Source organism: Erinaceus europaeus, chromosome 9 (assembly GCF_950295315.1).
Source record: "Erinaceus europaeus chromosome 9, mEriEur2.1, whole genome shotgun sequence".
In the NCBI taxonomy this organism is placed as follows: domain Eukaryota; kingdom Metazoa; phylum Chordata; class Mammalia; order Eulipotyphla; family Erinaceidae; genus Erinaceus; species Erinaceus europaeus.
In genome coordinates this window covers 63,386,117-63,399,968 of record NC_080170.1, presented here as the reverse complement: position 1 = coordinate 63,399,968, position 13,852 = coordinate 63,386,117, and the positions used below count along the sequence as shown (strand labels likewise).

Sequence of the window (13,852 nt, the reverse complement as noted above, 5' to 3'; positions counted from 1 at the left end):
CCTACCACCAAAGTTGTGTCCTATCCCCTCCATTGGAAACTACAGTAGTTCACCCAAGATCACTGATATGGACTGATTTTATAACAACTATCTATATCTATGTGTGTATGTATGTCTGTATATATTTTCCCCATCTTTTCAATGGTCCTGCATATTGGCTATATTTTACATGTAAGTATGATGTCTTCTAAATCATTCAATTGGAAAAGCATCAGACTTGCATGCCTGGGATTTCCAGTTTGACTCCTGATGCTACATGTATCTGAGTGGTTCTCTGGCTTATCTCTCTATCTCATGCAAAACTCTCTCCCATATGTAATAAATAAATCTTTTAAAAATTTATAGTAGTAGTATTGCTAACATTTACTGAGTAGACAACTCGGGCCACCTGGTTCCAGACTTCTACTTGACAACCACTAGGCTCTACTAAGCTAATTAACATATGCAGAGTGATCAAGTTAGTGTATAGTTGATGCAGAATTTGAGTCCATGTTTGTCAGTGTAGAATGAGCTGCATGCTAACCACTGCCTTATTTTTCCTCTCTGTAGTTAACTGTCTGGAACTTCACAGTACACATACACGGTGGCCCTGAGATTGTGCAATATAATTTGCATGGCTTTGTGGTAACTCTCCTACTCTGATTAGACAGCAAGGATCCTGGCTGTTATAGAAAACGATCAAAAACAAGACCCACTGGGAACTATGGTGGTTACCTCTGGGAGATGAGAGAGTGGAGACAGAACTTTGGTGGTCGGTGTGGTGTGGAGCTATACACTGAAATCTTAAAAAACTGTAACTCCGTATTAATCACAAATAAAAAATGGGGGGGGGGACTCACTGGGCCCAATGCTGAAACCAAGGTTACAACTGTGCATCATTCTGGTTCTGTAGGAAGTAGAAGCCAAGATGAAATCAGAAGTGTAAAGGATTTGTTGGTGGGAACACCCAATGAAGGATAAAGAAGAGGCAGCAAGTGTATGTGGGGAGAATCTCAGACCACAAGGAAGTCTGGATACCTGTCAAGGGACTGAAGGAAGAAAGGAGGAATGGGTTCCAAGAGTTTCCAATTATACTGAAGTAACCTGGGCCAGGTTGATGGGGAGTCCAAGGCAATGGCTGCCCAGTGAAGAAGCCCTGCACTGGGCAGAAATGACCTGACTACAGCACACCTTCCTTGCTCAGTCATTGACTGGGAGTCTCAGATTGGTAATAAATGCTGTGGCTGATCCTAGAGAGTGGGTTCTATCCAAGAGAAATCTGGGTGATGCCTTTCCCTGGCTGCCACACCTGAGCACCATAGATGTTTCCTCCTCCAAAGGAAACATCCAAGAAATAAGCAGGGAGTGTGCACTGCCTGCAACTGCTCCTCACACATAAATAGCATGACTGAATACACTGGCTTTCAACCTTGTGTTGGGTTGGCATTACTGACACTTTCAACTCATTTAGCGAAGAAAAAAAAAAGTTTTCCTGCTTGGAGATACCTCAGAGTACTAAAAATTGTCCTATCATACAATTCAGCAATTCCTCTCCTAAGCACCTAGTGTACCATTTATTTATACCTAAAATTTGAACTATTTTTTTTTACTGAACATTATTCTTGGGATGATTTACTGTAATATAAATATATACTTTAGATTTCTGTTATAGACTTAATATTTTCTTTTTTCCGAATATACACAAAAGCATATGATTTAAAGTACTATTTCATAACTCCTAAAATACTTTGTAACCTGAATTTTGGAAAAATAATTCTAGTATATTCCATTATAAATCTGTATATAACATCATTCTTTCATGTAAGGTTCACTTTCAGAACTACTTGCTAATTACTTCTACCATTTTTTAAAAAAAATCTGTATTCTAGACTGTGCATTTTAAATTTGCTATGCTTTTTTCTTCTTACTATGAAGCCTATACAATATATATGCATATATATATTTCAAAAGAAATCTGTGCACCTATATTCACTGAAGGACTATATGCAATAGCCCAAATTTGGAAGCTGCTCAAATGTCCAATGACAGATGAATGATTAAGGAAGTTGTGGCATACAATGGAGTTCAGTTCAGTTTTAAGAAATGAAAAAAATTTTCTCTTTTGCTATAGTTTGTAATTTGTAATTTGTAGTTTGAAATTTGAAGGAATCGTGTTAGTGAACTAAGCCAAAAGGACAAGTAACTAATGATCCCACTCATAGGTGGGATTTAAGAAACAAAGAAAGGGAAAATACAAGGTGAATCTTTAATTAGCTAAGACTCATTACAGCAGATTTAAAGGAAGGAAGTGGGAGACAGCTGGAAAAGGACATTATAGGATACCATACCCTGGGGAGTCGGGCAGTAGCACAGAGTTAAGCACATGTGGGCAAAGCACAAGGACCGGTGTAAGGATACCATATCCTATGGTGGGAAGAAGACAAGTTGGTTATGGGTGAGGCGTGCTGACACAGATTACGGGGAGATGTGAAACTGTACATCTGTGACAACATTGGTCTTGTCAATTAACATTCCCCCAATAAAGTGATCAATAGATCAATAAAAAATATATGGTTTCCTGAAGAGGGGTAGATGGTACTTTGCTTTGTTTTTCTATCAGTGACACATTTAAATTGCCACAAAGAAGTTACTGTAGAAACTGCTCCCAAACATGAAGGGTAAAAATGGAACACTTTGTTGACATTCTATTAATCTTTTGAGACCATTTTTCAAAAAATCAATTTGCTGGCTCTTTAGTCCATCTGAGACTCTCCTGAATAACATACAAACATACATGGTTTTTGATGTTGCATTTAGCCTCAGGTGACTGAAAATGTCAGGTGACACTCTTGAGTAAATCTAAATGCATTCAAATTAGGTGTCAAAAGCAAAGTGGAAATTGGACAACACAATTGTACTCTCTGGATAACTGGTGAGGCTGACTATGCAAACAGGCCCAGGCAGAGAAGTTGGCTCTTTTTGTTCCAGGGCATTGCTGCCTGTGTGCCCTTCATCTGATTAAAAGTTAACCATGCTGAGTTACTTATGCAAAGCAGTTTTTCTTATCTCCTCTGATCACATTCCATCCTTTGAGTCTTGTAGGAGGTCTTTTCAACTTGAAGCACAAACTTCTTTGGAAGTTTCTTTCCTTGGCCTATTTCTGTCCATCTTTCTCTGCCCCTACCTGTCCCAATTCACTTTAGGTCCATCTATGCAATCCCAACTCTACAAACATCTGTGATAGCTTTGTCCTGATTACTGCTGTATTTTTTCTGCTTGAAAATTCCTTCAACCTGCTTTTTTTCTAGCCTTAATCCCAAACCTCTATTGAAACTCATTTCAAAGCTGCTTCCTTAATTTAAGAGGGTACAAAAAGAGGTGACCTGACCTGGATAACTAAGAGTGAGAGGTTTGGATTACTGATTTGGGATCTTTGATGTCTAATCTCAAAGCTAACAGCTATCATTCCACTTCCCCTTTGTGAACCAGTCTGTCTCTTTTTCTTCCACTGGGAATTCTTTTCTCACATATATATATTTTTTTTCACATATTTTTTTAAATTTAATGCGGTGCCTGTGCCTTAAGTCTCATTCATGCGTTACATCTGGTCCACAAACCTATTATGTATATTATATATAGTTTATTATATTATATATAGTTTATTTTCCCTTTCGTTGCCCTTGTTTTTTATTGTTGTTGTAGTTATTATTGTTGTTATTGATGTCATCGTTGTTAGATGGGACAGACAGAAATGGAGAGAGGAGAGGAAGACAGAGAGGGGGAGAGAAAGACACCTACAGACCTGCTTCACCACCTGTAAAGCAACTCCCCTGCAGGTGGGGATCCTTAAGCAGGTCCTTGCATTTTACACCATCTGTGTTTAACCCTCTGCGCTACCGCCCGACTCCCCACAAACCTATTTTTTATGAGAGAGGAAAGAGAAACATCATAGCACTGCTCCAACATCCATGGAGCTTCCCTGGTGTGGCTTAAGGACTCCCACATCGTGCTGGGGCTGAAGTCTAGGACCAGATAAGTCAGAGCCTGAACTCTCACAGCTTTTAAGACTAGCTCCTGCCTATCACGCAAGTTTCAGCTTAAATACAAGCTCCTCAACGAGGCCCCCTTAAGTACTTCATAGTATTGTTTCTCTCTGAAGTAAAATGAAAAAACTGAAGCAGTTGGACCAAACAACTGGACTGTCTCTTAAATTGCTGGTAGTTTTAACATGGACGTAGTAAACGAGGACCTGTGCAGCAGAACACTGAACACTGTGTGAGTGTGTGCCTGTGTTTACGCCTGTGTGTATGTGTGCTTGAAACACAAACCTGCCGGGCTGCTCGGGCTGCTGGCGGCGTGCGCGCCGGGTTTCGGGGTGCAGTGAAGTTGGGGCTGCCGTAGGGCACGTGCAGAGAGTCCTGGGGGTCAGAGACTTTAGAACCACACCACTGTCTTCGCTCCCCGGGACGGAAACAGAGACTCGGAGACGGAAGCAGCCGGGGTGGACACTGGCACGAAGCACGGCGGAGGCTCGGCCCGGGAGGAGCCCGCCCGCCAAGCCCACCTCTGAGAGAGCGAGTGAGTTGCCGCTGCGGCTTCACGCCGCTTCCTACTTGGAAAGTGAGGGAGCTCCGAGCCCGGACGGCTCTGAAACGTGAGGGGGAGGGGGGAATGTTCAGAAACATATGGCAGGGCCTCATGCCCAAAGTTCCGGGATCCGTCGCTAACCGGGAGGCGGGAGGACCTGGAGAATTTAAGAGGAGTCCTTCTGAGCAGAGTGCGACAACTGCCTCAGCTCAACCAGTCCTGCGAGATACAAGGAGAACTACAGGTCCCGTCGTGCCTCGCGCGCAAGCCCCGGAAGCACGGCCACTTCCGGTTCACGCAGCGCCGCTGCCCCCGCGTCTCGACGTGTCACCAGCGGCGCCGCGGCCGTGGCAGAAGAAGCCGCCTGGGAGAGTCTGAGGCAGCGAGCGGCTGCGGCGACCCTGGCCTGGACCTGCCCCGGCGCGGAAGTGCTCCGGGGTTCGTGGGGAGCTGCTGAGGGGAGCAGCGGCCCGGCCCGCGCGGGGCAAGATGTTGAACATGTGGAAGGTGCGGGAGCTGGTGGACAAAGCGTGAGTATCGGGGGCAGTTGTGGCCGCGGCCCACGCCGGGGCGACAGGGGGTCTGGGCCACCCCTGCGCGCGGCACCCGCCTCACACCCCCACCCCTCCTGGCTGCCCCATCATGGCGGCGGCCAGGACCCTCGGCCCTCTTCCCGACCGGCCGGGCAGCGAAGGGACCTTTGCTCGTCTTCTTTCTGCAGGTCCTCCGCTCTGCAGACCAGGCCTTCCTGTCCCTGCTTCTGCCTCGGTACTCTCGGCGCCTGCCCTGCGGTCCGCGGAGGGGCGCAGGGCCGGGGTGTCCGGAGCCGGGCTCTGCCCTGGCCGGAGCGCTGACCCGACCCCGGGCTCGTCGCTCTGCGCCCCGGGAGCCCGCGAGGGCTGGACGCAGGGGTCGCAGGCTCTGCCCCCCTCTGTCCCTCTCTGCCCCTCGAGGGTGCGCCGTGGGCACTTGAGGCCTGGTGGCATCCGTCCTTCACCTTGCTGACTTAGTTTTCATTCCTAAGGAGCCTGAAGTGTTGGAGTGGGTGGTAGTGTAACAAGTGGCCATTGTCATCAAGCAGAAGTAACTCAAGAGACTCATCCTTTGCTTTACTAACGCTTGTGAGAGTGGACCGCCGAATAACCTCTTGTGATTCTTTTCCTCTTTTCCACTACGTTTTTCATAGGCCACTTGTTCCATTCTGTCCGATTAAAAAATCATTAAGAATGTTCCATAGAGAAGAAAGCCGCCTAGGTTGATACCATGTTCATTTGCTTTTTAACTTCACTGTTAAGTAAAACGACTAACAGGCAGTTGTTTCCTTTAGGACTTAGCTGATAGCTTTAGTGCCTTACTACATACAGCAGGAAAACCTTCACATCTAAATTGAATAGACTAACTGGTGAAGTACCTTCTGCAGCAAAAGGAAATAAAGTTTAACCAATCCCGTCCCGTTTGGGTATTAGTGATTATACAGTAAGTGCAGCGAGAGAATGATTATTAGTGCCACTTACCCAACCTTAAGTCAAAAAAGTGTGGGTGGCAAACTTACCGAGGCTTTTTTAACACCATAGGGAAACGAATCACAGTGCTGGGCTAATGCATTGGATGGGAGTTAGAGTTTGAACAATTTCAAAGGTTTTGCGTTCTCAAGAAAGCAGAGGTGTGTGTGAGGAGCACAGGTTTCAGAACCTGCAGAATCTGCCTGTAACCTTCACAAGTAGCTTAACCTCATAAGTGACCCCCTTTTCAGATAAGTGTAAAAATCATATAGGTATTTGAGTGTTGTGGTCAGTCTAAAGAGATAAGGGTTTAGAGCGCATATAAAATCCTTAACGCAAATCTTCAGATGAGTGTGGTAGGTATATAGATTATGGCATTGAGAGAGAGAGAAATTACACTAAGAGATAAACTCTTCATTTGAAAAGTGATTTGCTTTAATTATTTTCCTTTGTCAACTACTGATTTGGCTATTAAGTCCTCGAAAACTTATTTGGCATATATCTGTGCATTACAAAGATAGTATCATAGTTATAATGAAAAGAATTTGGTGGTTGTTGTTTAATATAGTATAGAAACTAGAATGCTAGCTTAATTAATTAGTTCAAAAGTCCAAAACCCTTCCCACATGCTCTGTTAGAGGACAGCAGAAAAAAACAGCTAAGAAACATATTATCTCAGAGGAGTGTATCTGTGGTTCTAAAAAAATCTGTGCATATTTAAGGAGTCAAATCAGAGCAGTACTGCTGCCTTCATTTTCTACTGTTTGAATTCATCACCTCTGTTACCAGTTTTAGTGCTTCAGGTTAAATTTGTCCTGAAGTAGTTACCAAGTCACTTCATGAAAGAGCCCTTGTTGAAAAACACCTTTTTACTATTCAGTTTACAATGGAGACTTGAACCAACTTATTCAAAACTTTCTAAAGCTCTGGTGATGACTGACGTGGTATTAAGATTAGAACTTAATTAAGATTTATTGGTGAATATTTAGAATTTAATTTTCATCTCTCACTGGCAAGAGAGAAATCCTTCCTAAAAATGTAAGCACCTTGAGCGTGCAAATTAACTCACTTGGTTAGTATGCTGTTTTGTCAGGCACTTTACTCAGGTTTGAGTACATTAGAGAAATCTGTGGTGCTTTCATTCTCTTGTTCTCTACCTGAGAAAAATCTTCCCAGAGCCCTAGAGTGCTGTAGCCCTAATGATGACACCCCTCAAAAATGTAAACATCTCAAAGAACCAGGTACCTGTAACATTTTGTCCAGTTAAACTGTTGATCTTAAGTGAACTGATTTGACAACTGCTGTGAGAACTTGGACTAATTAAATAAAGGTTTATCTGATAGAATGAACGTGTTAGGTTTATAGAACTTGCTTCAGAATCAGACAGTTCTCTACAACTAGCCATTTCTGTGATTTGGGGCAGAATCACATGAACCTCTAGACTTTGGGTTCCTTTTCTGTGAAATGAAGGAATTGAACAAGACTGAGATTATGTTGTTCATCTTGAATGGCTATTTGGGAAGATCAGTTTCCATGAAGGAAAAAAAAAATGGAAATACTACGTATTAGTGGATGGATTTTGAAAAGTTACTATCTTTCAGAGATAAGAACTTGGCTGGAAAAGGACTTTTTGTTTGTAAGTGGTGATCAATAAATTATATTTAAATACATTGTGCAATAAGTAAATGCAAACCATGACTCAGGAAAGCTAGAAGTTTTATTTATTTCATGTCCTTCCCAGTGACATTTACTTCAGAAAGAAAAATGCACTCTTTTTTAAAATATGTTCCCTGGAGCTAATGTTAAATACAGGACTGTGGCAGTTGAATATAATGATATATCTCAAATACTGGCTTTTGAGACCTGGAGGACTTTCTAGATGGTGGGAAGGTGTTTTCCACAATTGCACTTCCTGGTGGTATTAATGACTACTCTATTTTTACAGACGTTTGTAGAACTGAGGAAAAGAAGATAAAGCCATAGTCTGGCCAGAACTTGGTATGCTATTTGTTCCCACTGTACTCAAATTGAATAAAAGGCAGCTGTGGCAGGAAGGGATAAGTGACACCACTCCTACCAGTGAGGACTTGCTTGACCATTGTTACCCTACAACACACTACTCCCTTTATTCAAGATACTTTTTTAAATTCTCAGCTGGGCTTCACTGCTCTGGAGACGGATATATATATATATATATATATATATATATATATATATATATACATACACAAATATACATATCACACAAACATCTCACACACACACACTCCCAGTTACTGCAATAGTCCCAAGTGGTGCACTGGGACCTCAAGCCTGGGGTGCACTTCCACTTGATTCCCCAATTGGCTATATTACTTGTGGGTACATTTGGCTAATGAATTATTAAATGAGTAGCTGTGTTAATGTGAAATAATAGATAGCCATGATTTCTAGTTCACTTAATCTAGCTAGCCAATGTTGGAGCATTGTCTTTTGCCACAAATTTTTTTTGGTTCTAGATTTTTAGTATAATTATACTACATCATTCTAATGTATTTTTTTAAGACTATAACACAAACTCACTATTAGTGGCAAGTGTATGCAAGATTGTGAAATATTTCATTAAAAATTGTCATCCAGGGAGTCGGGCGGTAGTGCATCGGGCTAAGCGCCTGTGACACAAAGCACAAGGACCAGCATAAAGATCCGGGCTCAAGCTCCCAGCTCCCCACCTGCAGGGGAGTAGCTTCACAAGAGGTGAAGCAGGACCGTAGGGGTCTGTCTTTCCCCCTCTCTGTCTTCCCCTCCTCTCTCCATTTCTCTCCTGTCCAACAACAACAACATCAATAGTGACTACAACAACAGCAATAGTGACTACAACAATAAAACAACAAGGGCAACAAAAGGCAATAAATATTTATTTTAATGTTTATTTATTGCCTTTTGTTGCCCTTGTTTTATTGTTGTAGTTATTATTGATGCCACCATTGTTGGATAGGACAGAGAGAAATGGAAAGAGGAGGAGAAGATAGGGGGAAAGATAGACACCTGCAGACCTGCTTCACCTCTTGTGAAGCTACTCCCCTGCAGGTGGGGAGCCAGGGCTCAAACCGGGATCCTTAAGCTGGTCCTTGCACTTTGCGCCATTTGCGCTTAGCCCACTGCACTACCACTTGACTCCCTAAATAAATATTTTTAAAAAAATCTTTTTTTAAAAAAAAAATTCTCATCCAGGCTAGGGAGAAAGTGTAATGGTTATGCAAAAAGATTTTCACGCCTAAGTCCTCACAGTCTCAGGTTCAGTGCCTCATACCACCAGAAAGAAGTCAGAGCTGAGCAGTGCTCTGGTCTCTGTTTTGTGTCTGTCTGTCTCTCTCTCTGTGTATGTATCTCATTAAAATAAAACATGTAAAATATCTTTTAAAAATAATAAATCTCTCATCCAGATAGTCTTATATTTTATAGTAGAAAAAGTACATAGTATTAAATTCTGTTTTTTACTGACTTAAGCTTATGTAATTGAAACTGTACAGTTAAAAATGTTTTTAGTTTGCTATGTATGGCTTATAGTTAGTTGTAAACTTGGTGCTAAATAGGCAGTTGAAGTGTATTTTATTTCTTATGAAGTCAGATTGCTGTAGTAATCCCATGGTGTGCACTGGGCACTCAAACCTGGTGTGTTTTCCCCCACCCCCCCCTCTGAGCCTTCCCTCCACAAACAGTGCACTTGATCTTCAATCTCCCCCACCCCCCCACCCCCCACTCACTACTAGAGCGCTGCTCAGCTCTGGCTTATGGTGGTGCTGTGGGTAAATTGAACGTGGGACTGTGAAGCCTGAAGCATGAGAGTCTCTTTGCATAGCCATTATGCTATCTGTCCCTGCCTCCTTTTTTTTTTTTTTTAAGAATTTTTTTGTTTGTTTTTAGATCTTTATTATTGGGTAGAGACAGAGAGAAATTAAGAGGGGAGAGGGATTGGTCCAGGAGGTGGCACAGTGGGTAAAGCATTGAACTCTCAAGCATGAGGTCCCAAGTTCAATCCCTGGCAGCACATGTACCAGAGTGATGTCTGGCTCTTTCTCTCTCCTCCTATCTTTTTCAATAAATAAATAAAATCTTTTAAAAAGGGGGGAAGAGGGACACAGAAAGAGGGAGAGAGGCAAAGACACCTGCAGCCCTGCTTCCTTCATTACTTGAGAAGTTTTCTCCCTGCAGGTGGGGACCATGGGCTTGAACCCTGGTCCTTGCTCACTGTAATGTGTGTGCTTAACCAGGTGCATCACTGCCTGGCTCACACCCTTCCACTTATCCCCAAATTATATATATATATATATATATTTTTTTTTTTTTTTTGTCAACACATACATAATAAAAACTCCAAGTTTGTGCAGTTCTGTTATATTTTCTCTCCACATAATGATGGGTCAGAATTACTAATTGCTCATGCCTGGTTAATCCTTCACTTTCATTACAGGGATAATTTTAATGGAAAATATGTTACATTAGTGACTCTTGCTCTTTTTTTTTTTTAAATAATTTTATTTATGAAAGGAATAGGAGAGGGAGTGAGAAAGAACCAAACATCACTCTGATACATGTGCTGCCGGGGACTGAACTCGGGACCTGATGCTCGAGAGTCCAATGTTTTATCTTCTGTGCCACTCCTGGGCCACAGTGACTCTCACTCATATATAGTATTTCAGTTAAAACTGGATATGGATCTAAAGCAATTTCTTAGGTAATCTGTTTTAAGTTAGTAAGTACAACTTGAATTTCCCTCAGACTTGATTTTTGTTGGTTTTTATTTTTTAGTTCCTAAATATTTAGATAATTTCATAGACTTGCAGAAACTACTATTGTACTCTGACCTCCAAATGAGAACCTTTTTTTTTTTTGCTTCTGTAGTAAATAGGTTATTCAAGAATTTCTACAAATAATACGTTTATTGGTTGATAGATTAGTACTGTATTTTCTGAGCTTGAAAACTACAGTACTTCAAGAAACTTGCCACTACAGATATGCCACAGTTTGAACTTAATGCTTTTCTTTCAATTGGCAGATGTTTTCACCTTTGTTTCTCATATCTCACCCGTAAATCTCTCTTCATTCTGTTCATTAGAACTTGAGAGGAAAGATGCTTGCCAGTTTTCTATAGAAGTCTTACCAGCTTCTCTTTTAACTGTAGGCAGTTGTTATTGTTGAAAATAGTGAATACATTATCTTTTACCCTGGTAACTGGATACAAGTAGATACTAAGAATTTTAATTCCAAAGAAAGATGTGTTTATCTTCTGCCAACATTTCTTAGGGATGTTATCCTGTGGTTTAAAGTAGTCTATTTCAGACAGCTATCATGGTGCATTTAAAAAACTCTTAACTTTGCATATGTTTTCTTGTGCCAATTAGTGTTAGTTTACAAGAATTTTTTTTTCTTAATCTGTTTACTGATTCAGCCCCTGAAAAGTACATTTGTCTTTTAATTTTAAGTGCCATTACTAATACTCCTAGTTATTACACTGTGAGTCCATGGTTGAACATTTTTCCATTCCTAGTTTTTAAATATTTGCTTTAAGAAAAAAGCATATGGGAATCGGGCGGAAGCGCAGCGAGATATGCACTTGTGGCGCAAGATGCAAGGACCAGTGTAAGGATCCCGGTTCAAGCTCCTGGCTCCCCACCTGCAGGAGAGTCCCATCACAGGCGGTGAAGCAGGTCTCAGGTGTCTATCTTTCTCTCTCCCTCTCTGTCTTCCCCTCCTCTTTCCATTTCTCTGTCCTATCCAACAACGGCGACATCAGTAACAACAATAACTACAACAACAACAAAAAACCAAGGGCAAAAAAGGGAAAACAAATAAATATTAAAAAACTTTTTAAAAAAGCATATAAGCAGCTTAAAACTTTGAATCTTGAAACTATTATTTTTATCTTGCACATTTAAATTTATATTGTTTAGCTTTTATTGTGCAGAATTTCAGATATACCCAAATACAGGCACTGTAGTAATGAATTTCTGTATAGACATGACCTATATTGAATAAATTGGCTAATCTTGCTTCATCTATATTCCCATATTTAAAGAATAAGACCACTTCATAAACAAAAACAAGTATAAAGCATTTATGATGGGCATTAAGTACAAAGCATTGTCTTCTTTTAGTCTCAGCTGGCATTACTTAACACATTTACTTCGGGAGGGAGTGTCACCTCATGAGTTTTCTTGCTTAACCTAATTATGTGCTACTCATGTGTTGTTCATCTACATTTATATATGGAGAGATATGAGGCTTCACTGCTTAAGACTTACTTTTTAGATCCAGAGAGAAGAGAGACAGAGCACTGAACACCCCCCCCCCTCATTGTGTCATACTCCCATATAGTTAACCAGAGACTTGAACCTGGATCATGCACATGGCAAAGCAGGCAACTTTCCAGGTGAACTATCATAGCAGCTGTCTGATATATGTTTTAATAGTAATTGGCCACCCAATTTCTCTCTCACCATTTGTGGTTCAGACATTTGAATTTAATTGAAATCCTAAGTTCACTACCATGAAACAATGATCTTAATATTTTCCCTGTATCTCAAAATTTCTGTCTATAAAGTAGTACTTAAAAATAAAGAATAGTACTATTTATTGTACATAAATTATATAATTACTAAATACATAATGAAGCAATGTAGTACTTGATATAAACCCTTAAATCACCTATTATTATTTTAATGCACAAAATAACTTATAGTATATAATTTATTTTATATAAATTATATAGTATATATAGACAAAGCAAAGTATTAAGAGTGTTAGAAGACTAAAGAAAGGGGTCTGGGCAGTAGTGCAGCGGGTTAAGTGCCTGTGTTGCAAAGCGCAAGGACCAGCGTAAGGACTCCAGTTTGAGCCCTGGCTCCCCACCTGCAGGGGAGTCACTTCACAGGTGGTGAAGCAGGTCTGCAGATGTCTATCTTTCTCTCCCCCTCTCTCTTCCCCTCCTCTCTCAATTTCTCTCTGTCCTATCCAACAACGACAACAAAAATGTTAACAACAAGAACGATAGACAACAAGGGCAACAAAAGGAAAAAAATGGCCTCCAGGAGCAGTGCAGGCACCGAGCCCCAGCAGTAACCCTCGAGGCAAAAAAAAAAAGAAAAGAAAAAAAATGTTGATTGTTTATAAATATGCAAGAACAGGTCTTAATCCTTGAATGATTATTTTATAGGTATTCTTTTAAAAGGACATACTAGCCTACCTAAAGGAAAAAATGTAAACATATCTATTATGTACCTTATGTTGTTTAGCAAGTCATGATGCTTTTATGTAAGTATTGTAAAGCATATTACAAAATAACTCTTTTGAAAGACATGTTGAAGGATGTCTTTGGAAAGACACATTGCAATTTCCATCTGCTGATTCCTTTTTTTTTTTTTTTTATTTTCTTAAGAGATAAAAATATTTCTAATATAGAGTATTTCTTCTAACATATAAAAGTATTTAATTTTTAATTGTAATCAACAATTTATCCTTAAGCAGACCACACAATTCATGAAAATCCTCACAAATAAAAACTAGCTCAACTGATCGAGCATTGGACTAGCATGCCTGAGGTTCTCTGTTTGGTCCCTCATGCCACATGTATCGTAAAGGTGCTCTGGATTATCTCTCACTTTCTGTCTCATGTGAAACACCTTTCTCATATGTAATGAATAAGTAAATCTAAAAAAGAAAACAACCCCCCTAAGACATGATACCAAATTTGTGGTCTCTGGCAGTAGATGAGCAGTCTATACAAGAAGATTTTGCAGAAGGAC

The 13,852-nt window shown here is 40.7% G+C and overlaps 1 protein-coding gene and 1 long non-coding RNA gene across 3 annotated transcripts in view; one reads left to right on the top strand and one right to left on the bottom strand.

The window, feature by feature from the left end:
- LOC132540419 (uncharacterized) overlaps nt 1-4,729 on the bottom strand; it is a 61,523-nt gene extending 56,794 nt beyond the window's left edge. Inside the window, exon 1 of the long non-coding RNA XR_009551610.1 lies at nt 4,308-4,729. This is a non-coding gene — a long non-coding RNA (uncharacterized LOC132540419). The remainder of the gene's footprint in view (nt 1-4,307) is intronic.
- Nucleotides 4,730-4,907: 178 nt separating this feature from the next.
- The window catches only part of CLINT1 (clathrin interactor 1), a 59,050-nt gene continuing 50,105 nt past the window's right edge, over nt 4,908-13,852 (top strand). Inside the window, exon 1 of one of the 2 annotated variants that reach the window (XM_007535600.3) lies at nt 4,908-5,096. In XM_007535600.3, the coding sequence (XP_007535662.2) occupies nt 5,056-5,096 (41 nt within the window). In that variant the 5' untranslated portion in view covers nt 4,908-5,055. The remainder of the gene's footprint in view (nt 5,097-13,852) is intronic. The other variant, XM_007535601.3, reaches the window with a different exon arrangement.